The 25636-nt window shown below is 33.2% G+C and overlaps 1 protein-coding gene across 1 annotated transcript in view; it reads left to right on the top strand.

Moving 5' to 3' along the window:
• The window catches only part of LOC106133786 (uncharacterized), a 98471-nt gene that overhangs the window by 7637 nt on the left and 65198 nt on the right, over positions 1-25636 (top strand). The window contains exon 3 of the mRNA XM_060944984.1: positions 12602-12710. Coding sequence (XP_060800967.1) covers positions 12602-12710 — 109 coding nt within the window. The remainder of the gene's footprint in view (positions 1-12601; positions 12711-25636) is intronic.

Here is a 25636-nt window from a genome sequence, read left to right as displayed (position 1 = left end):
GTACATTGTTTTACTATATCTTTGTTGGTTTGCGCAGCGTTCGCGTGGAAAGCTCGCAGATGGCCGACTCATTCAACTTTCACCTGCATTGTTGACGTTTCCCGTAGGAAATGTAGCCTATAGCCTTCCTCGATAAATAGACTATCTAACAGTGAAAGAATTATTCAAATCGGTTCAGTAGTTTCTGAGATTAGCGCGTTTAAACAAACAAACAAACAAACTCTTCAGCTTTATAATATTATAAGTATAAGTATAGATTAAGCAAAGTATACACAAAGCATATTTAATAACCTTTGTTTTATTGTAATTACAATTATAAACACAATTTTGATGCCGCATAGTATCACCTCTAAATAAATGTATTTTATATAATTTCACATTAATTTGAAAGCAATATTTAAAATAAAAAATTAAATTAAATTGAGATCAACAATACGTTCACCTCAAACTGGAACAGTTGAGCGTATCGATTAATTGGAAATAGCTAACAAAGTAACAAAGCCATAGCTCCTTAAATAGTTTATACAGCGGAGACCAGTTAGCCGAGGAAATAAAACATTCATTCGATTGAACCCGTTTCGACCGAGAGACATTTCGATAAGTCAATAAGAGAATTCCCTCTGAACCAAAGTACTCGTAGCTACCTAACGCGCCAGTCCATTTCACAAACTAATCGTTTTATCAATCAACTAGCGGCCCACCACAGCTTCGCTTGTTTAGAAGTAGGCACACAGATAGCTTTCCACTCATCTTGAAGAAGATAAATTAACACAATAAGAATTTCATAATAAAAAAAACTTCCCTTTATATCCTTGGCACACACTATGTTTTTTCGCTATTAGACATGGAAGCTTGCACTAGATAAATCTGCGTATTACCTTAGTCGCCTTTTACTACATCTAGGGGAAACAAACGGAATGGACCTTTTCTAAAGCAATTAATAAATCGTACAATTTCATTTTATTTGCATTCTCCAGCTTGTATTTAAACTACTCATAGGAAGAGAAAAAAAAAGAAGAGGAATAGTGAAAATCACATAGAAATTCGCTCCGCAGGTTAGACAGAAGATGCGTATATACAGACATTAGATGTAGTTCTATTTTAATGTAGGTAACTTAACCTTTATTAAAATTATTGTTTACTAATTTACCAATTTATATGAAAGAAAGAATAAAATAAGACTGTTGTAGTAGGTACTCTATTTTCTGCTCATTGTTAAAGAAATCTCTTCCACGAGACCCGATATTTCTACGTAAATTATTGTCCTTTTAGCTAGATCAGCAGAACTGACCTGTAATTTGATTAAATCCCATAATGGAAATTTGAATATTTTATCGCTTATCGGTGATCATCCCGGGAGCACAATGCAGTATTATTGATTTTCAAATAAGTTTACCTTTTATTATCATAAGGTTTTGATTAGATTATATATATATGTAACCACGTATTTAAACTTTACGGAGTAGACAGAGCTAACATGCTTAAAGAGACTGAAAGGCCACATTCAGGTGGAAGTAAAAACTTATACTTCAACAACAACCCCTGGGTTGTGAACTGAATTTTTTTAAAACTATGGATTTTATTGGATATTGAAATGTCTTTATTTTAAGGGATCAATTTACGAAAAACATAATTAGTATCATATATTTTCAGCTTTTATGAAAAGCTATAATAGTTTACAGTATCATACATTGAGTGTGGCTCAGCTCGCACTTGGCCCGTTTTTAATCTTCTTTTATTTATTGACTTCAGCCAGATTTACGCCCACTGCTAAGATTAGACTTCTTTAGATTAGACAAATCAAAATACATTTTAAAACTCAATTTACGGACTTCTTATGGAAAATATTTCATAAAAATAATAACGCTATTTTAAAAATACAAAAGGTATGATAATCTAATCATCGATGTATTTTATCTAAAATACCTACATTTCCAGGAATCGGTGCGTGCAGCCATATCAAACCTTTTAATCTCCCTTTGTGACATGATCCTATTACATGATTTCAGTTAATTGCATTACTTTGTCAAACGTTCAAAAGGCTCTTTTTCAAATAATAGACATTGGCTATATAAAAGACGGTTTGAGTCACATTCATCAGTCACAGTTTATCAAACTTCAAATATGTCGAAATTCACAGAACGAGTAACTGTGTTCTTCAAAAGAATTAGCTTTGTTTCTCAGAACCTTACAGTGCACGGTCCAAGGTATCTCTTTCGTCGAGATATTCATATCGTTTACAGATTGATATATTTCATCATTTACATTCAGGTGTGGATCGCTGCAGTGGCGACTGTCCGCAAATACTACAACCATTATAATGAAAACACCATTCGATTCACTACACGTACAGACTATTTAGATTGGAACACGACGTTTGCTTCTATCACTGTTTGCGAAATATCCAATATGGAAAAAATATGGGCAAGCAGTCAGAAAATGGACATAAACAAAGGAAGACTAGATCGTTTGGTTGGTGAATTAGCATTCTTTAGTGGGACGTGCTTCAGTTGCCTGTCAACCTGCATTGAAGATGCGACGTTATGTGCGTTTAATTTCAGTCATGTTGTTACCTACATGCGAACAGCATGTAAAAATCTATTTCTGTCATGCAAATGGAACGACAAAGTTATACAATGTTGCAAAAATTTCAAACCTGTACAAACTGAATATGGCACATGCTTTTCGATGAATAACAAACACAGCCCTGGTTTGCAAACATTTTACGTGTCATCTACGAACCAATACGAAACCGGAACACTGGAAATTATCCTCGCTCAAGATTATGAGGTATTTCTGCATTCTCCTGAAGATGTGCCCTTCTGGAATATGGAATACGATCGTAGAATAACAACAGTTTATGGATCCCAAGCGACGATATTATTTTCTATTATGGACGTAATAAACGATCCGGAATTAAAACTAACATCCCCTGAAGTCCGTCGTTGCAGGTTTCCCGACGAATTACCCGATAATTTTATTGCTTACAAACATTACAGCTACTCGGTGTGTGTAATACAGTGTCGCATAAACAAGCAACTAGAGATATGTAACTGCACTCATCATTTATCGCCGGCGGAATATAAAAATAAATACTGCGATTTGGAAGGATTGAAATGTTTGACAACGAATTTTAATAGATTGGGTAAATTAAAAGTGCCGGGTACGGAAGAAGCCGCTCTTGAATGTGATTGCTTACCGTCTTGTACGGAACCTGATTATAATATCGTGTCTAAAAACTTAATGGAACCTCAAAAAGATTTGAAAGCTGGTACGACGACTATAACGCTCAGCAACAGGCCGTACCAACGAGTGACGAGACAGGTGGCTCGAACTTCCCTGGACCTAGTGGTCGCCATGGGGAATTGCTTTGGTCTTTGTTTTGGTGGATCACTCCTTTCCATTGTCGAAATTTTATACTATTTATGCTTTAAGCGCTGGAAGCAGACTAAAGAAAAAAAGTAATCAACTTTAAAATATCATTTTGTTTAGAAATCTGCCTTAAAAATAAACGTTCATTAAAAAAATAATTTAGGTTTTCTTCTTTTTCTTTGTCGTTACCTTTTCCCACTTTCTACGTGCGGTCGGCACAGTATGTTATAAAATTAATTTAGTTCTGACAAGTCAAATTTACAGTTGTTTATTGTTGTTTGTCACTTACCATTCCAACGAGTGAAAAAAGAGTTATCCAGAGGAGAGATTTGGTAAAAATCCTTCCCAACATAGCTTCCAATCTGGTATAAAACCATTTTAATTTTTTTTTCATAAATACCATTCATTCATTATTCATCATATGCGTATCGTATTATATTCAATTTCTTTATTTTCTCTACACAAACTTAAATCAAAATAGGTATACAAAAGTTAACTATAACTATACACAGTAAGTTCATATTAAACTTTTGATAACATACTTTCAATCATTACTTGAACTGGTTACTTAAGGCATTCATCACTGCTCCCACTAACGCGTCTTTCAGGCACTAAAGTCCATTTTGAAACACAAATCAAAGAAAGTGTAGAATAATAAAATAGCAACTGAAACCGTGTATTTCAGCATAATTTATTGTAAATATTTCTTTTACTCTCAGCATATATTTTATAATCATAATCCAATGCAAACAAATGATTACACAAAAAAGGAAAATATAAGTATATTTTTGTAATAAAACTTTAAATACCTACTGAAAATAACTGATTGTACTTATATGGATTATAAAATGTACCTATAGAAACTCTATATGAATTCTCGATAACTTTGCGTTATGACTTTATATAGACCACTGGTGTCTTAAGCAATTGGACATGACTGTCAGCTATCTGCACTTTACTTATTTTATGAGTTTGATAAAGTCGGCAACAAGTCTTAGTGGCAACTTCCACATCTGTTCTTAATAGCAACTGAGATAGTTTGCTGGTAATGTCTATTATTATTACTTTAATCCAATTTCCGAGGAGGAATCAATCGATTAAGTGTTTACTTGCATTATTTTATTCTGTAAGTAGTTTTTAATGTGTAGAAACTTCACAATTGACTTTTACTTATTATTTAGTTTTTGCAGAGTGCATGTTGTATTTTTTTTAAGTTTACGATTATAAATACCACCGTACATTCTGAAGACACATTCACAAATAAAAATATGATTGATTCTGTAGCTCGCTCAGGATATAAGTTCCTTTAAAGAATGACTTAGAATGTAAATAATGCAATTACCCCTCCGGAAAAGAAGCGTATTTTTAAGCTGTCTCGTATACATGTATGTTCCTTTTCTATTTTGATATGAAATATTCATATTTATTTCTATGACCAGAGGGTGCGTGTCACGCAGGCAGTCAAGTGTAAAAACTGTGTAATCAATATCGTGGCGTGGAGTGTTACCTACTTGTATCTAGGTTATTTTTTTATTTTTTTCTTTATTGCATAAAATACATGTTTCTATTACAATTTAAATGTATCAAAAATTATGTTTTATTAAACAAATAATGGATGTTATGTCTTTATTGGGTTTATATCTGTTTAAGATTTTATCCAAGTCAGTTCAGTAGCATAAGAGTTTCAATTTTTTCTAAAATAAAATAAATTTCATGTAAGAAAATTGAATTTTGCAATTCATGCTAATAAAAAGAATTTAACTTTGTATATTCTATAATAAAGATAATCAAAGATCAATAAAGATAGTAAAGATCTAAGAAGATAATAAAGATAATCAACTCGTATACAAAAGAGGGCAAATATAACGCAATCCTTGACAAATTATGATTGAATAAACAAACAACTTCCTGCTGGGAATATCGGCTTCCCGATGTAATTTAAAATTGAAATGAGTGTTCAAATTTGCATCATATTACGAAATTCCAACACTGCAGACGGATTAATATAATGCTAATCTGATTGCCTTCGACATACTGTTATTAGCATTTGTTAGAACAGTGTATGTATTGTATTTTTTTAAAAGTCGTTTCTTTTCGTTTTTTTATTGCAATAGGTAATTCAGCCTCTTATTTTTTACTCTGTGGTACATTTTAGCCTGAAAGTTTAAAGTTATTCATTGCACATTATAATTACTATCTTTCGGGTGTTACTCCCGGTCGCATCAGCACCCTCCTACCTTGGGAGCCTTGGGCTTCCGTGAGAAAGATAAAAACACTATTTATAGGATTTCAAATTCTTAATTTAGAATCTTGTGTTATCATACTTAATGAAAGTCATCATTAACTTTCATTTTTGTATACTTAGCCTGAGGTTCAGTTCGCACAGAATATCAGGCGCTTTGTTTTTTTTTCCGTGACTCGGTCTTGTGTTGCTCCACTGCCACGCTTGAATTCACAATTCCTGCTTGCCTGACCTGCTCACATCTAACCTAACTAACCTTTAACTTTATTAAACCATGAATTAAATATATAAAAATGAGAGTAAAAAACAGATATGCCTATGTTTGTAGAGAATTTATTTATGTGCACACAATTTTTAGGTATGTCTCAATTTTGAAACAATAAGTACTTGTTGAAATTTGGTAATGAATGATCCATACGTTAGGTTTGCAAGTTAATCATGGTTGAAGAAAGATTCCGGGCTTCTCTCCATGGGAAGGTGAGGATCAATCAGATTTAGACAGTGAGAATAAAAAAATACACTAGTACCTACTGGTACAAAATTTACTAGTTCCACCATGGGACAAGTCAGTGAGACTAGTGGGATATTCGGGCTATTTTAATGTTCTGCGTTCAAGTCTGACCTTTTTATTCAGTAAGGTTTCGCATGATTACGAAGTTATCGAAAAGTTTGTTAGCTAAAAAGAAAAAGTTTGTTGTTTCTGGTTGTTTCATTACCTTTCAGACAAGTCATGTATAATTAAGCTAAAATTATTGCGAAAAAAATAATACTTTTGAATGTATTTGGCAAGTTTTTTATTGCTTTATGGCAAGTTTGGAACATTTTAGAACTGCCCAAAATCATGTGGATCACAAATTTGATAATATTTTTTTTATTTATAAGAACAAATTATAATAAATGAAATTACTATCTATTGAAGCCGTTATAAATTAAGTTCCATTTAATACCTTCCTGTATGATTCTTTCAGAGTTTCGGAAAATCCTCTCTCCGATTCCAATCATGCTCTTAACGAAAATAACATACAAAAATTTAGCTTCTTTCCATAAGAGAGAGGCTAAAAGTCAAGGCAACGAATGGTCATGTCTATTCGTTGCCTTAATGTATGTACATATGTATATGTTTCAGCAGTTGGCATCAATCACACAAACGCAAGAGTTTATGTCCAAAAATAAGAAATTATTTCCTTGAACTTATATATGATCTAACTTGATATCAAATAGTTACCCACAAAATATTTTATATCTAGACGTAAGTCGCAAATGAGGGGATGACGTATATCCGAGCCCTCCGTCCTAACGATGTCAGTTACGCCCGCATTTATCTAGATTATTTACCCAAGGAAATCCTTCCAAAAGGAATTTAAAATCATTTCTTGATATTATTTTTGAGAATAGATGGAATGAGACATACGCTATACTAATAAGAAACTAATATTAACGTTACATAAACATACCATATAATCCCGTCCACATCTGCTGGCTAGACAGAGCCAAAATTCATCAAAAGACTAAAAGGTCACGCTCAGCCACTCGGGTCGGTCGAGATTCAAATAGTGACTGGTTGCTAGCCCATCGCCTAACAGAGGAATCCCATGTTTATAAGGCTATCCTTCAGGCACCTTAACGACATCCATGGAGTGGTCCTATTCTTTTTTTTATTGGTGCCAGGAACCACACGGAATACTTATAAATGCGAAAGTAACATTTTTGTTACCTCTTCCAATCAAACAAAAGAACTGATTTCAATGAAACTCAAATTATAGACCTTGGGAAACAAAGTAAGCTGCTCTTGTTGATAATTCCCACGGAATCGGTAAAATATCTATATTTTTTTTAGTTTTACTGTAGCGATTCTGCTAGCGACAGTAATTTTTATTTGAAGATTACAATAATGTACTTATCCAAACTATCATTCTTTTCTCTGATCTCTTTCTTTCTCTTACTCAATGAAAATAATGAAATAACTAGTTAGAGCTATTCAAAACTAAGTAATTGTCAGTGCTGTATTAGTCATTAGCCATCGCCCGTGGGCTGCTCATTACCAACTGTCCGATCCGAACTTTGCTAGACGTGATATGTGATAACGACATTGAGTCCTAAATGACCACGGAAGTAAACCCAAACTGGAAGTCACGTTCCCTTATACAAGACTTTCAAAAGACTTAGATATGAAAAAGCAGATACGTAGATAATTATGTTTGTTTGTAATATATTTATTATACAGATATTTACACTGTTACAAGCAATAGGACATAGTTATAAAAGTAATAAATCACTTGCAATGGCGGATCTATCAAATGAAGGGATCTCTTCCAGTCATCCGACAAAAAATAAAGGTACTAGAAAATTAACTAAACAAGTATTGGTCATGCTAAGATGATGTAAAGGTGGGTTACTAAGCGGGTATACAAGGTGCATGTAAATAAAATTAACCAAACAAACACAAGAACCTTGACGGAATCGGGAACTTCCTAGAGTACCCTTTTTTCCATTAGTCTCATGCAATGCCTGAAAGTAAAGGAAAAATATGCATTGGTCGTAGCATACTTACATACATAAAATCACGCCTCTTTCCCGGAGGGGTAGGCAGAGACTACCTCTTTCCACTTGCCACGATCTCTGCATACTTCCTTCGCTTCATCCACATTCATAACTCTCTTCATGCAAGCTCAGCGGTTTCGGGTACTTTTGACCTGACCCTTTACCAGGACGTCCTTAATTTGATCAAGATACGTTCGTCTAGGTCTTCCCACTCCGACCTTTCCTTATAAACATGAGATTCCTCTTTTAGGCGATGGGCTAGCAATCAGAAAGATATAGTCTATGTCTACCCCTCGTAAGAAAGGGAAAAAGGCACGTATACTTGTATGTAGAAATGTAATACTTCTTTCAAATTTATTTTTCCATTTATTTGCAACTAGACGATGCCCGCGGCTTCGGCCGCGTAAAACAAAATATCTCAATAATTCTTGTTTTAACAGCAATTTTGGGAAATACTCTTAGTGCACCCATAGACCACACTAAAAACGTACATGCTAATTTTCTCTCTAGTCTTTAGCTTATTCAGCGATTTAGGCTGTGCGTTGATATAACAGTCCAGTCATTCACTTTCTTCCTTTATATTTTTAGATTAGGGCACTATAAAAAAAAGTACTTTTGCCTTCTGATTCTGGCTTATGAAGGTGCGACTTCCAGTTTTTTATACATCCATTGAGATGGCTTTCATGGCATATTTCGCCCAGCATTTGAAATTAAGGGCTATTTAGGGTTAGCTGACCGACGAAATTTGAGTTCATAGCTGAAAGAATATACACAGATACATATAATAACGTTTAACACTTACGAGGTAGACAAAGCTTATAGTCTCGAAAATACTAAAAGCGCATATCAGATGTAATGCATATTATAAGATATGTACAATTGTACATATATGTTTGGCATGTGATTGTGATACGTTCAATATTGCTTCTAAGTGGAATTTTCTTTAAAGCTGTAAATTTTTTTATCCACTTTATGAAGCATTTTATTTTATTTTATTAGATTGCACTTTTGAAATAAACACGTATAATATACGGATATTATATATTAAAAAATACAAGTGGTATAATTAAAACAAAAGGACAAAGGACTATTTCTCATAATAAAAGATGTTTTCTTGTTCACGTGAAGTAAATGAAGAATTATTGACCACTGAAATTAGAATCCTGCTGTTGATATTTCAGCAGTTATTATCATTCCATACATACATACATATAATCACGTCTATATCCCTTGCGGGGTAGACAGAGCCTACAGTCTTTTAAAGACTGATAGGCCACGTTTAGCTATTTGGCTTTAAGAAAGGATTCAAATAGTGACAGGTTGCTAGCCCATCGCCTAAAAGCAGAATCCCAAGTTTATAAGCCTACCCCTTAGTCGCCTTTTACGACATCCATGGGAAAGAGATGGAGTGGTCCTATTCTTTTTTGTATTGGTGCCGGGAACCACACGGCCATCTGTTGAGCATTTTACGTACATAAAGTTTAAATTAATAAATGACTGTTTTAGTTGCAACCTTTTGCGCAACCGTGCAATTTTTAATTTATTATAGTTTAATTTTTTTTATTATTGTTATTTAAAAAAGTGTTTATTAACACATCAAAAGTATACGTAAAATTTTAATTTTCAAAACAATAAATCAATCAGTATTTAAAAAATTCGGATAAAAAAATTACCATCACGAAAAAAGTAGAGAAACAGTTTATCTCAACTTTATAAACTATTCATAAGGATTCCCGCGCAGCGCGCAAAACTTTGATGAAAACACGTTCAACTTTTGTAAGTGAATGAAGTCTAAGTTATTGGATTAGTTTTTTTTTTTTTCTAAATTGTACATAACTCATGTCCTGAATGAAAATTATTTACATGACTTTTTCTCTTAGTAGGAGACATTATAATATACTTGTTCCTGAGCTACAATTTAGGTTCATTTCCTAGTCAAGTAGTGATTAAAAATAAACTTAACTTAAAGTAAGTTTAGGCAATGAATGTAAATTCTCTTCTTTTAAACCATACAAATTTGAATCTCAATTCTATCATTAAGCCAAATAGCTGAACGTGGCCATTTAGTATTCAAGACTGTTGGCTCTGTCTACCCCGCAAGGGATATAGACGTGACCATATGTATGTATGTACGTAAACCATACAAGTATTTATATTTTAATTAATCATATACCTACTTGCAATCTTCAAAATCGCCATAGCTATCCAATCTTTTCGAGATTGTTGGCTCTGTCTACCCTGTAAAACGTGACTTTATGTAGGAATGTATGGTCTTGAATAGTTTAAATAAAATATCAAAAGTAACATGGCAATTGTATATGACAAACGTTAGCCTAAAGCTCTCGTGATACTTTAAAAACCGGGATAATTCTTTGTCAACATAAAAAGGTAACCTTTTGTGTAAAAATATTTCGCACAAAGGCTATTTTGGCCTCGGGCTGACATCGAGAATTTCAAAAATATGACAATACTTACTAGTCAATGCCTGCGGCATCGCCATTTGGATTTTTTATGTTTTTTTTGCTATTAAATTGCTTTGTATGTTTGAATATTTCGTTTCTTTTCTTCCTTCTGGAGCCAATCTCGGTTAAATCCTCGCCTCTCTATAGAGAGGAGCCTTTGATGCGTTTTTGACCATGATCCAGGATTGGGCAAGTCAAGTTTGACGTAACTCTCGTCTGACCTCCGTATCGTTTGCAAGGCAACAAAACCTATAGGTATTGGTATAAGCTGCACCAGATGAATGTGCCCATTTACTTAGTACCTATTACAACATCCATGAGAAAGAGGTGGCCTAAAATGCCCTGAACTACATGGCTCTGTCTACACCGCAAGGGATACAAACGTGATTACATGTATGTATGTATATACTACACGGCACTCACTAAAGATTTTATTTGCTCACAGAAGTGAACAGATTGCTACAATAAGGTTTGTTGAAAACAAAGTCGGTAACTAAAAATTATTAACAAAGTAACTAAATATTCTTCCTGAATATGAATGTAAACCGTGGAAGGGTAAGACTAAGACGAACATGCCTTAATTAAATCAAGGACTTTCTAGCTGAAGATTAAGTCAAGAGTAACCCAAACCGACGTGTTTGCTTGAGTTATGAATGTGGATGAAGCGAAAGAACAAGCAGGGATAGTCTCTGCCTACTCTCAGGGAAAGAGACGTAATTTTATATATTTTTTTAAAGGAAGTGTTTTCGACCCTAAGAGATAATTTTGCTTGTGTTATCATAGTCTGGGATCAAGTTCTAATCAACTGTTCTATCTTTGTCACATAAACAAACGGGAAATGTGATGTAAGCGATAGCTGAATTACTTGAAGGTTTTATGTTTTGTCCACAGAATAAATAGAATATAGTAGTAGTGTGAATATATGTATGTAATGTATGTATGTACTAACCACCTTTTTTAAAGAAAAAAACGTGAGTTTATGATGGTTTGTATGGATAGATGTACTTTCGTATGTAGATCTGTAGGAGTATCAACTCATGATAACATGTGTTTCTTTGTGAACATTATTTTGTTTCACCTCTATATTGTTTTCTTCAATGCAGCTATGATTCTACTAATATTTACTTAATTCTTGCCCTTTTACTTCTTAAGCCCTTTCCTACTTATCTTGATCATCTGTTTATTCGGTTTTTTTTCAACACCAAGATGATTTACTACCCCGATAGGCGGACAATCGGCCGCCTCTTTAGATGCAGTGGGAACATAATAGGTTCGATTTGTTTTCCACATTTATTTCATTAAATATCTTCAAAAAAAAACATTCGCCCAAGGTAATCGTGTTTAAGGGAAATATAGAAAAGGACTGGTTATTTCTTTAACTTAGTGGAGATGAAAAGAAAGTATTTGTTAAATTCAATTGTTTGTACTATCCTAATGGGAAAAGGGTAAAGAGAAAATACAAATCGTTCGCCGCAGAGTTTGTCCCCAAAGTACATGCAGCGCGGGACACATTGCTTACATAATTTATAAAGGCGGACGAGGAACAAAAGAAGCAAAAAAATTCTTGCCATTTGATATTCAATTTTCTGATTATTCGGCGTTACTGTATAATATTTCAATGGATTTACATAAGTCGATCAAAAATTGGTTAAAACGTTTAGGAATATTTTTGGTAAATTAACAGTTTCTTTTTTGTCTGAACTCCAAGAAGTCTATAATATGACGAACTATAATCTTGTATCGCACTGGTATCGCCTAAGTGCTGGCGCTACTTGGCCGCGCCGATGAGAAGCGCGGAGTAAGCGATTCATAGACTGGTTAAGCGTCAACTGAAAATCATATCGTGGAAACGTCAAAGAAACAAAACAAAGAAAAACAATTTTTTTTTTCATAATCTGCATAACCATATCATTGATTATTCGCATTACAAAAAAGTATAACATTGTTATGTAATCAAAACCATTACGAAATCGTTTTGTTTCAGTGTCGGACTTCACAACACAGTTGTCACAAGTTTACGAGCGGCACTCGGCTGAGCTGCAAATACTCGTCGCTAACTTCAGAAAGCGGAACGCCGAGCTTAGGAAAGAAAGGTAAGTAACAAGTAGTAGGCTTAGTACAATAAGATCGCCGTGATTTTGACTAAGTAATGTTTTAATCAAACGGATAACTGAAAAAAACGTGTATATACAACAGCAATTTTAAAGATACCTTTTTAGGGATCAAAGGTAACAAATACTTAAAGCCTTAACTATAAGATTAAGAATACTATACTATATAAGTGTCCTATATATAACTTCTTTTAAGCAAGTGGTTGACTGAAAATCGCTTACCTTGTGTAAGTACAATAAAGTCAAAACTCTCTTTCATCATGTTCTCCGGTTGCACTTTTCACAGCTTCTCTTCGGAATACGCTGTGATACATTAATTTATTAAACGAAATAATCTATTTACGTTGGTATAACTGATTTGCGTTTCGCAGCATAGGTACTGACAATTACAGATCATCTGATATGCGAAGTGATATTAATTTTCGAGCTTTCGAATACATTTGCGTGATGGTACCGTATAATAGTCGGCTTGAGGCTCTTGTCCTAGTTTGCAGAACAATGAACATGTCAAGACATTAAACCTTCATTTGGGGTTGGTTCCCAAAGTCAAATTACGAATTGATATTATCAACGTGTTCCGAAATAGAAATGGCATAATTGAAATTCACTGTTATTCCTGCTTCAACTAAAATGATGTTAAGTCGATAAGTGGATTAAAGTTCGATAAACTAGCTTCAGTTACCTAGAATTCATTTCGCTTCAATAAGTAGAAGTAATGAGCTTATTCTTAGTACACGACAATATCTATTCATAACTAATATTATATTTTTATGTGAATATATATTTGTTGAGTATTTTTGTAAAAGGGTCTTACTGTCGTCAAAAATTAATTATACCTGAATGTTAATCATTAGTATTAAATACATATATTATGACGTCTTTATCCATTGAGTGGTAATCACAGACAACTGTATCATAAGCCTGAAAGGCTACTCGTACATTCAGCTGAAGGATTACGTAATATAATATATAAAGTTCAGTAACATCCAAGTTGCTTCCAACCTCGTATTAATACTGATGTTAAATGGCAAATTACTTGAAGACTACAAGGATTATCTACAATGCTAAAGTAATCGATATCCAATACATTGCTCTAGCTTATTCTGGTTTCGAATTGGTCAATATCCACTTAATGCTGGTGTATTCCTGGAATACATTACTAGTCTCTCTATTGTTGAACGGAAACCGAACTCTGATATTGCTTGCCGGTAGACTGTTAGAATTCGAACCAAACAGGAGAAAATAATTTAAATACATACATATAACTTCAAAAAGTACTTTTCCGATTGCATTAACTGTACAACACACGATTAAAGTAACATTGATTATGAAGGTAGAAATATACATATGTACCTAATCATTCACATACACACGTACATTTGAAACGTAAAAAATTATTATAACATAACTTAAAGATTGCATAACTTTCATCTTGCCAAATAGGTCGGCAGTAGGTATTATGATTCATATTTCTCCTTGGCAAAGCAGCCCATTACTCAAATCATCCCTAAGGACCTTTGATCTCATCTTAGATAATTACATACCTGTTACACTATGCGTTCATTTAGGCGAATAGAACTGATGTTTGTAGGGGACATAAAATGTAAGCTGTAATATATACAGACGACTTTGATTTCTGGTATGAAATTTATCGTGATAATATAGTACATTCCATTTTCTGAGTAAATTTATCTTATATTATAATGATAAAATCATCAGGTTAAATTTCTTTGGGTCGTCTGTTTATTCGTCATTACTTTGCAAAGAAAGTTTATTGTACTTGTATTAAACTTATTAGTGTTTTTTCCAATTTAGACGCCTTTAGCGATGATCACAGACAGATATGGAGTAGAACTATTTTAGTACACTCGATTATAATCTTTGACTATTTATAACTCTTAGTTATCGAAATAGTAAATGGCAAATTCAAAAGCTTAATTCTATCTATTTCCCCATAAAATTGTGGTTTTGACGTGTTACCAATGTCAAGGCAGAAATTATACAACATACACACGTATTTAGACTTTACCTTTGAACGTGTACTTTAGTATCTACCAATATTAGTTACGCAATGAAGAGCAACAAGTTTATTTTGCAAAAGTATATCGAAATGTCTTAAAGGTATTTTTATGGAGTGAATAGTTTAAAATAAATAAATATATATTGTAGGAGGTACCTGTATTCAAAGAAATCAACTTGATATAAGTCTGTTATATCAAATACAATAACTGAAATAAGATAACACCAAAAAAGAAATGTATAACAAGTAAAAACAAAACATCAAAATAAATCTTAAATACTAATCTCGTTGGAAATGCAAATCAGTGCAAATTATAAGAACCCTGAACACAAAACTTGGAACAAGTTCGATGGCCCGCTATCCTAAAAAAATTAGATTTCACCGAACTTAAATTTGACGGTTGGTTAAATGGTTTATTTTACTTTTGTGCGAAAAAATCTGGGTCCTGAATTTTATTTTCTCCTTAGCACTTTGACTTTTCCAATATTGAGATAAATCTGTACTGAAACCTTTGAAACTTTTGAAATTTTCACTCACAACATTGCGGGCAACAACTAGTTAGTAATAAGTAGCACCTTTGTACTATACTTACTATATTTAATGCTCCTATATTATAATCTTGTGTACATAAATAAATAAAAATGTTTTTCGTCATGTCTATGTATATCTGTAACAAATTTCATCAACATCAAGTTATCAGCTAACAAGTAGTATTCTTTTTTGTCAGGATTCATCCCGGATGTGGCGTCCTTCTGGGTTTACTATATAAAATTGCGACGACATGACAGGAAAATATGTTCAAACCTATTAAGTCCAAACCTATTCATGCCGATGGAACTTCTGAATTTACTATACAATTATGTATGGGCTAGGTATATCGACATAACGAACACATGAGTGCATGAACATCAGCGATAAAATTTGATGACTACGCTCGTACATTGCAAATGAACCGTCCAAATGTTTCGGATCACCTCGACCCGCATTTCGAAGTCCAGGTTCTGCCTGTATCTTTTATTCATCTTTAGAAGCCTCCAACGTAGTAAAGACGAGGTAATAGAACATTGAAAGAGGTAAGCTCTCTTGAGGGAACATCCCGAGTCTGATATATTTCGCTAAAACAAAACGGTTTTTCTAAGTGGTATAAACTTATTTTCTGCGTCAATAAATCTGGTTTGCGCATAAGATACATATCATCAGATCATACATACATAAAATCAACCTCTTTTCCGAAGGTGTAGGGAGAGACTACATCTTTTAATAATTCTAAATCATTCTTCTTCCTGCTATTAGTCTCGGTAACATACTCATCCATGTATCTTGTGATGTCGAGTGTCCATAATCCTGGATTTATGACATATTTATATATTACCTACGATAATAATAAAATATTTTCTAAGTTTAAAGGACAATAGGTTCAAGGAAATGTGCCAAGAACAGCATACACAACAAAACGCTATTTTTTGTTCTATTGTTTTTACCACTACACGCGAGGAGAATATAATATTGATACGGGTCAACATGTCCCTTCCACATACATTTTTAATGTCACTTTTACTGAATAACTGAATTTGTGACCCTATGAATTGTTGAATAGATGTAACGGTTATTGGATAATGTGCAATAAATAAGAGGAAAATAAAAAAATACCTACTAGCTTTCATTTATTTACTTAACTGTTTTAGGGTTCCGTTGCGAGACTGGAACCGATATTACTATCATGGTCTATGCTATTTTACTCGTCTATGCTACTAAAGTATGCAATATAGTTTCAATATATGTATCGTAGGGGATAAATACATGACTAATTAGGTATATATACGTACATACATATGTTCATCTATCCATCCTTATACTGTCACAACCGCTTTTAAATAACTTATGGTAGCTTCAGGTTTAAATTTATGATTAAAGATATGATATTGAGATGTAATATTGCTTACTCCACTCACATCTAGCTGAGGAATAGATTTTTTGTTGGACATAATATTGCAGGTTATCGTAATTTTAACACTTATAGCACTTTTAACACTTGTAGTGTACTTCTACATGTCAAGTCAATCACCTTACAAACGCTATATTAATTACCGTTTACCAAACTATCACTATAAATAGTCTGCGGAAGCAAGAAACTAGTAACTATCAATGATTAGGTACCATAAATTTTCGTCCAAAACTGACAGGCTATTCACGACTTCGAGGGGGAAATTCGGCACTTAATTGAGTAATTCATAGTGACATAACCATTTTTTACACAAAACGGGTAAAAAACAAGTTTAATGTTAAAAATAAAACTATATCTAGTTAAATTCATTGGGTCAAGGGAAATGCCGCTTTATCCCATTATGCAATTTTTCCAGACATCCTTTGCAAATATACGTAAATATCCCTTACAAGTAAGTCGGAGACTTTTTATATCTACCTTAACCTGGTGCTATCAAGTAAATAGATTAAAGTCTATTGCTTTTTTACATGTATATAACATAGGAAATAATATTTTTCTTTTCTTTGTATATACATACATAGATTGATATTTCAGACAGTCTCAAAAAAAAACGAAAGGCCATGTTCAGCCAATAGCGTAATGATGAAACTGTTTATTTGAACACTTTTTTTTTTTATTTTTTCATCATGTCGACTTACTTTTTTCAAGTGTGGACAACCTGGTCCCAGAATATATTATAATTCAATTGGAATCGATGAATATTTGATAAATCTCTTCACCACATGTTCCACGCCCGCTAAAGCGTTTCACTATGATTGCTACCATAAAGGTTCAATTACTTTTAGAGATAGTTGAAATTGAATTTGGGATTAAAACCTATCAAGAACGCAGACAGCTTAACCGAATCCATGGTGGGATGTTTCAATTACGGAATAAAGTTGTTAAGTGCGAGTCAGATTCAAATGGAATACCATTCTTCTCTCTTTCAACTGTACGAAGTCGCGGGCAATAGCTAGTCTTACTATAAAGAGTACAGATTAGTTTAGATTGTTGACGGTAATAATTTATTTTTATGAAATATTTTCAATTTGAATATTGGCATTATTGCCGTAACCGTGATATATTTTTTTAGATTGAAAATGTCAATAATTTTATTTCTAATTCAACATAAAATTATTGACACTACAGTATATATTATGTACACTACTGTATTGTTGCTATAAATATTGTCGAGTCTGCTTATAAATTTATTTCAATAAATAATAAATAACCTGTAAGTAAGTTAAGTTTATTTTTATCCATACATCACAAGCTAAAGTGCCTAATCTTCTTATCAAGAGCTACTTATCGAGAATGTACCCACGCAAATACCTTTTTATAGAAAATTATATAGGTTTCGTATATTAAAACCAGTCACTAGTGTTAATCCCACTATGTGACATGTGAAGTACTGACCCGTGACGTTGCAGGACAAAGGTACAGCCTGTACTGTATTTGAAGCGAAACTATTTCACTTTGCCCAGAATATTGAACAAGGCTCTATTGGATTTTCGTCATCGACACTTTTGACGTAAAAGAACAATGCACTAGGTCGCCAATCGATAAATATTAAAACAACGGAACAGGAACATGATTGATTTAAAATAACGTTTACTATACGATTAAAAATATGCTAAGTAAATCCTACTACTATTATAAAGGCGAAAGTTTGTATGGATGTATGGATGTTTGTTACTCTTTCACGCAAAAACTACTGAACCGATTACCATGAAATTTGGTATGTAGGTAGCTGAAGACCCAGAATAACACATAGGCTACTTTTTATCCCAGAGTTCCCGCGGGATTGATAGGGTTTCCATGCGGACGAAGTCGCGGGCGGCCTCTAGTATTCCTATAAAGTACCTTTTTAAGGACATGAAACAATGTCAATGTGAAACTATGATAACTAAGAAAATAATACGCTTAAAAATGATTATCTATGGTTTAAATAGTGAAGTGCGAAAAATTGCGTTGCGGTTGTCGACCAATATTCAGAAAGCAATTTTAAGTAATAAGCAATGGGAAAATTATAAAATGATTAAATTTTATACTTACTGCATTTCCTTTTCGGGTGTGGAATACGAATTAACGCGATACGATCACTATTCAGCTATTGCTTCCCATGATGATAGATATTATATTTATTGAACCTAAAATACAATCATCGCAGCAACAAACAACCTATTCACGTAGGTATTACCTAGTATTTATACAGTTTCGTCTGTGGCAGTGCACTGAAGGCATACTGCGGTATTTCGCTTAAATAGCAGTGTTCGGCTCACCTGTTATATTTATCTTCTAACAACGGAACTATTTCAAAGCGTTTGAGGTCTGGTTATGTAGTTGTAGCCGGTCAGCAGGCACTGCATACCTTGAGTTGTTGAGCATTGAATCTAACCTATAGGAGATTTGCTAGCGTTACCTACTGATATCCGAACTCGATAACTAACTTGTAAAAAATATACGAGGCATGAAACCAAGGAAAAAAATTACTTCTTAATATATCAGTCGTAGGCATACCAACCACCTACTGATTAATTTAAGTCAACGCCAGATGCCGACATCCAAGAACACATTGATATAAGAAAAGTTTTCTATCCCAACACACAAGTTTGGCACTTCGCGCGAATAGTACATTTATTTGTTCCAAGTTCGGGGCCGTCTGGTGGGATACTCCTAGCGTGCATTATAGATGAGGTCAAGTCCTAAATTTGGCGAGCGGCGCACAACGAATGGCCTTTTATTGTAAATGGCACCGATAACTTCACATTCCTGTATTTAACATGACAACAGATGTTAGAATGTAGATGCCAACTCTATCTGGGACCTTACATTTGAAAATCGAATCACTCCGAATAAAGCCGACTGTCTTTCTATTGAATTAGGTGACACAGATTCTCGGAATATGAAATTATCCTCAAGTGTTATTCCGTATTCCATTCAATTGTAATATTGCGCCCTTACATGCGCTTACGGATTTCAGCGAAATGTCAATCTAAGTCATACTACCATATACCACAAGAATGAATCAATGAAGTTTGTAGAATAAGTGTAATTATTATGATAAGTTAATTTATTATTTCTGTTTCTACACGAATAAAGTTACTAATCAGCTGTTAAGAATCTATTAAAAAGCATACAAGAAAAACGCACACTTACCAGAGGAAAAATGGTAACTTTTTCTATTGTTTGCTCAGGGTGCAAATTTTCATTTACATTTATCGTGGAATGTGAAGGATTTCTATAACGATTTATTTTTATGAATTCCTACCTATTATATATCATTCTATATCATGCTATACGTATTCAGTCAAAACCTGTAATGATAGTTATAAGTTTTTGATGAATAAATAAATTTTAACACACGATTTGAGGGTTAATTCCTATTTACTCATTTATAAACATTCGTTACCACGTGATATAACATCACAATATAAAATAAAAGACTTCTCATTTTTCTTGAAATCATCCTCAATATATATTTCCTAAAGTTTTTATTTGAAAGACCTCAACTTTCAATAAGGAGTAGTTTCGGCTATATGTAGACAAAATTTCAGGACGAACGAAGAATGAATCAACAATCAGTAAGTCGGTTAAGACTTTAATTATTGTTGTTTAGATAATTCGCGACCTAGAAAGTAAATCTTTTCCAAATTTGACAAAGAAATGGAAACAGAAATCATTCTGTCAAATGTTGAGACAGGAACACCAAGAACCTTTTAGAAACGCCCCTAAGGATAACCACCTATCTTGGTAACAATAACCTAGTTGAGTTAAATTATTTGTTTTGTTGCGTTTCTTAGAAAACAGATTAGATAATCAGATCGACTGGTAGTATTCTGTACAAAACAACTTAAAGGTATTTCCATCAAGAATTTTGTACCTTAGATGTTTCTAAGAACCGAATATCTAACCTGCTAGGAACTTGAATCACCTAATAATCCCTAATAATCTTCTTATGGGCTAGTAACCTGTCACTATTTGAATATCAATTCTGAACGTGGCCTATCAGTCTTTCTAGTTTGCTGACTTTGTCTACCTTGCGGTATTACCATTCATATAATCACATTTATATAGACATGATTATATGAATGAATTTATAAATAAACTTTTTTATCATAGCAGATGATTTAGGTAGTATGTAAAAATCTATTCCAAGCAGGAAACATCAGCTTTCGACCACTATGATTTATTTCTAAACAACACCGGATACCGAACATGTTTACTTTGTATTAATAATATGTAAATAAAGTATATAAATAATTATGATTAAAAATAAAAAACATCAGAAAAAATTGAATTGCTTAAAAAGATTAAGTTCTCATGAAAAGTTACTTTAAAAGATTCTTATATTCATCTGTTTTAGATTTTAAAGCTCAATACAGATCTGAAATAAATAAAAATAAATAGCTGTTATAGTAACTTATTATATTAAATTAAGCCTATTAGTTTCTTGATATAACTTGGCAAGAACTGAGCTATCGTATCAAATACAAGTCATCAAAGTAACAAGGAAGATGATAAATTGCTAACGATTAGTTCGAGACGAGGGAAAGCTACTAATTTATTTACGTGGATTAAAGACGTGCCTGCTCTTATTTATTCTTGCCATCATAAGGTTACCTTTGATGTAAGATGGCGTGGATTATCTACATTACCCTAAGCAGTCCAAGAGCGCCATATATAAGCGATTATAATTTTGATTAGTGTTAATCCTATTAACGTGTGGTATATAGATATAATATTATGTATAATTGTAAGACGATATGTTAACATAAATAAACAAAGCTGTATTTAATAAAATTGTATTTTATAATTATTGTCTCAAGATTATCTTAAAATAAAACTAATAATAATATAACATATAAAACATATAAAATAATAACTATAAAAATAAACCATCTTTCACTCAAAAACTTAAAGTGGCGTTGTTAATTTGTAAAACTAACTAAGCTACCTCACTTCGCACGATTACAAAATGTTTTCGCCTTTGTTATGTAAATTCAACCAATATAATTACCTTGGGCAGAACACGTGCCTAATTTAAATAAAAGCTTATTTATTTGTACTTTGTTTATATCTCAAAAAATTTAATGTTATAAATTGTTGAACTCACACTGTAAACATAAATCAGTAAGTGCCATGAATTCCAGTATTCAATGTGTTCTTCCGCACGCGATGACCGAATTTCTACCACAACAAAGAGGCATTATGAAAAGAATATCGTTTAAGAGTGCGCATTCGTAAGCGCTTTTCGGTTTTCATACTTCTATGCATTAAATTTAAACATGTTTTGAAAATATATTGAAAAAGCACACAAAATAACATAAAAATTTTATACTTTTGCCCGAGTTTAACTAAATTTACACATCTCGTTTTCGTAAAAATTATACATTTACCAAAATCTCTAACAAACCTAACAAAAAGACTTTCGCAATTATAATATTGGTTGGGATCGCAAGGTAGATGCCGCGCGAGTCAGCTCGGTTGGCGTTGAACTGCCTTGCTCTGCCGAGGCAGATACTTTGCACGGCAACGCCTACCACGGACGGCCTCACGACGGATGCTCTCTTGTTCGATATCTGGAAATTATCTCTTGCTCTCTCTAATAGCTCCATCTCACTCTTTCCATAAACGAATGCGCACTCTATATAAAATGGAAACTCAATAACCACAAACCATAGCACGCGCTTAATATAAATCAACCTTGTCTGTGGAACACTTGATCGTGATCTTGCCTGGATGTTGGCACGGGAACGAAATAGTTAATCTAGATGTGATACAAAATGGGAGTAAACCAGCTAAATATAACGTTAATTGTCCACGATTCACGACTAATTTGTTGTCAACGGATTTCAATATTCTGCAAAAAAAAATAAAAAGAATATGATCAAAAAAGGCAAAATCTTTATTTATTAAACGAAGGTTACGTCTATTTTTAAGCCTGCCTTATGTTACTTAAACAAAACTAACTTATCTGTACGTAGTGGTTTATACATTTTATAATATGTTAGAGTTATGAAAGCAAATATATTTCAACCGAAAACATACCGGGGTTAGAGTGACACACTTATTACGTGCCATTGGCATCACTAGACGAGGTCCATGACTGGCGATCAGCCAGACGGGAAACAGCCGAAGAACGCATCTTCTGTGCATTGTAAATTGGATGTGACATACTGACGCGCTTTGATACTCTCATTCTGACATGCTATAGATGGATGTGACCGCGGGACGCATAGCTTTGACTTTGTTTTTGATGTATACGTGAATTATGAATGATAGGTGTAATTTATATAGTATGCGTGATTTTATGCAAAACAGGATGTCATCTATAAATACATAAATATAATCACGTCTATATCCCTTGCGTGGTAGACAGAACCAACTGTCTTGAAAAGACTGATAGGCCACATTCAGATTAAGGATGTTGATGTACAGTTATTATCTATTGTCATAGAAATACTTAATTGGGTTTTAATTAATGCACTTATAAATTCTCGTACGCTATTGAATTCAATTAAATTCTGTTCAATTGAACAGAATTATAAAAGTAGTTATAACAAACTCACCGGACAAACTTTCCCGATTCAAAAGCCTTGCTCTGCTCCATCGTAAGTCGTCAAGTTAAATAATAAGAAAAGAAATATGTATGTCATTCATGTTTTTTTAATGTAGACAATGTGCTTTCATCCATGATTTAAATTTAAGAATCTATATTTGTGTATTGACGTCCGATGAAAATTCTGCAGTGAAGTTTGTTCCGTCGCTTCTTCTACACATGCGCTTTGGAAGCGGTAGTAGTTATAATTAGATTTAAGTGATGTGACGTCAATAAGTGATACCTTGTATCCAATTTTGAAAATAAATATATTCTATTCCATGGTATTTTTCTTTTCACAGAGGTATTAATTCGACCGCCTACATTGTCTGCACTCCAACTTTAATATTAATTCTAAGAATTATTTTATAAATAGCTACGAACTTTCTTGAAAGACTTTATTCCCTTTGGGAAATAGGAATGGTTTTATGAGCGTATACATTATAATATTAGTTTTTATAAGTCTCACTGGTCACCAAAGTGAGGAGACTGTCAGGTAAACATTTTTCTAACCTATCACTCACACTCACACACACACATTTTTTCGTGAAGAAAAAGTTTACCTAAAAGCGGTTCCATATTTTCTATTACTTGAAAAGTTGGACTTAACGGCAGTAAAACACATAACCTGCTAAATAAATGACGTCAAGTCATAAAACTAAAGGTTTTCTTATGAACGAAAATCTTTACAAATCACTGGAAAAGACAAGTTTCTTTTTTTTATAGTGGAACCCAACCAGCTCCAGGATGATGACCTAAACGTAGGTATCTAATCCAATAGCAGTAACAAACAGTCGCAACCGTCATCACACCGGATCCTCGAGATAATTAGTGAAATCGTACAATGTCCTAATGAATTTCCGCCGATGGAAATTAACGCGTCCCTTTCCGCAGATTTTATTTTCGTTAATGCCGGCAAATCTAAAGTAAACTCGGTTTGGAGCCGGATTTTATTTCATTTTAATTCGGCCAGCTCTGGTTTTTCTCGGTTAGGATTATACTGAAGAGCAACATTTTTTTTCGTTTTTAAATTAAGAATAATTTTACAAATTCAATTTCTGGAAAATATTGTAGTTGAATATCTTCATACAGCTTTACTTTTTTAATCATATGGTAGCTCACGTTTTAACTAACTTTGATTTAATACCTACTCGATTTCATCTTGCGAGTATTTAGTTGCAATCGCTTTCCTACTAATAGCTTTTTTTATTCAGTCTGCAGCATCTTCAGTTTTAATCCAACTCCATGATCCGTAAAAACTGGTAAAGTAATCACATAACTAAATCATTAAATATGTGATGGCAATTTTTGTTTTTCACTTAAAGTTTTTTTGCAATAATAATAATTGATGTGTTTCATGAAATAAGCTTTGAAAAGTCAGCCTGTATTTAGTAGTATGTAGTTATTCAGTTAATTTTAACATAAAAGGTACATATTCATTACATTTTCATTCAAAGATATCCGTGGCTTGCACCTGCGAAGGCAACAGCTCGGAAGAAGCATCTGGAAAATCTTCTTTCAGACACGAAACGCGGAACACCTTTTACTTACAGTTATTATTTTTATGAATACCTTCACTGACTCTTATTTTAAGAGTACTGAATAGAGTTTCTTTTAATGAAATTGCCACAGTTTTGTGAAAAGTAAGTAGGATATTATTATGTTTTATACACAGTTTTGACTTCTGGTCTAGGTTAATAAGCTTATTTAAAATTTAATCTAGTTTGAATCTTTTTTCTTCTTAAGATTTCTGTACAATTTTAGTATTACACACAAGCAGTTATTTTTAATTATTATTTTATTAAAAAACAATCTTACAGTCTAATTAGGAAATACATAAAAAGAAATAAGCACAGATTGTATACATCAATGACCTCCGTAACACCCACATTCCTTTACACTGCACAGACTAACAACAACAACAACAACAGTGTAATTGAACTTATACCAACATTTGCTTTGTGTATGTATATCTTATTAAAATTTCAGGACCTATCGATCTCTACAAACATAAATTTGATGCCACAACTGCCAGCAATGGGAAACGACACCTGTTTAATTCCACAAATTGCTCTGACATAGTACCCGGTGAATCGGCTACCATTCGATAGAACCCTCTTCATTCTGCTCCAAGGATTATCGAGTGGGCTGAACATCATTAGCAGCTTAATTTATACGAATACTCCTTTGAATTGAGCGATTTGTTCAATTTATTAGCAAGTGGTCACAGGCCTGGTGAATACATTTATTATGTTTTGTCCTTATTTATTATTCCTTATTGTCCTGATTTAATACTCTTTGTA

The sequence above is a fragment of the Amyelois transitella genome, chromosome 7, assembly GCF_032362555.1.
Source record: "Amyelois transitella isolate CPQ chromosome 7, ilAmyTran1.1, whole genome shotgun sequence".
NCBI lineage: Eukaryota > Metazoa > Arthropoda > Insecta > Lepidoptera > Pyralidae > Amyelois > Amyelois transitella.
Note: the sequence above shows the minus strand (reverse complement) of the source record. Positions and strands in the feature narration are given on the sequence as shown.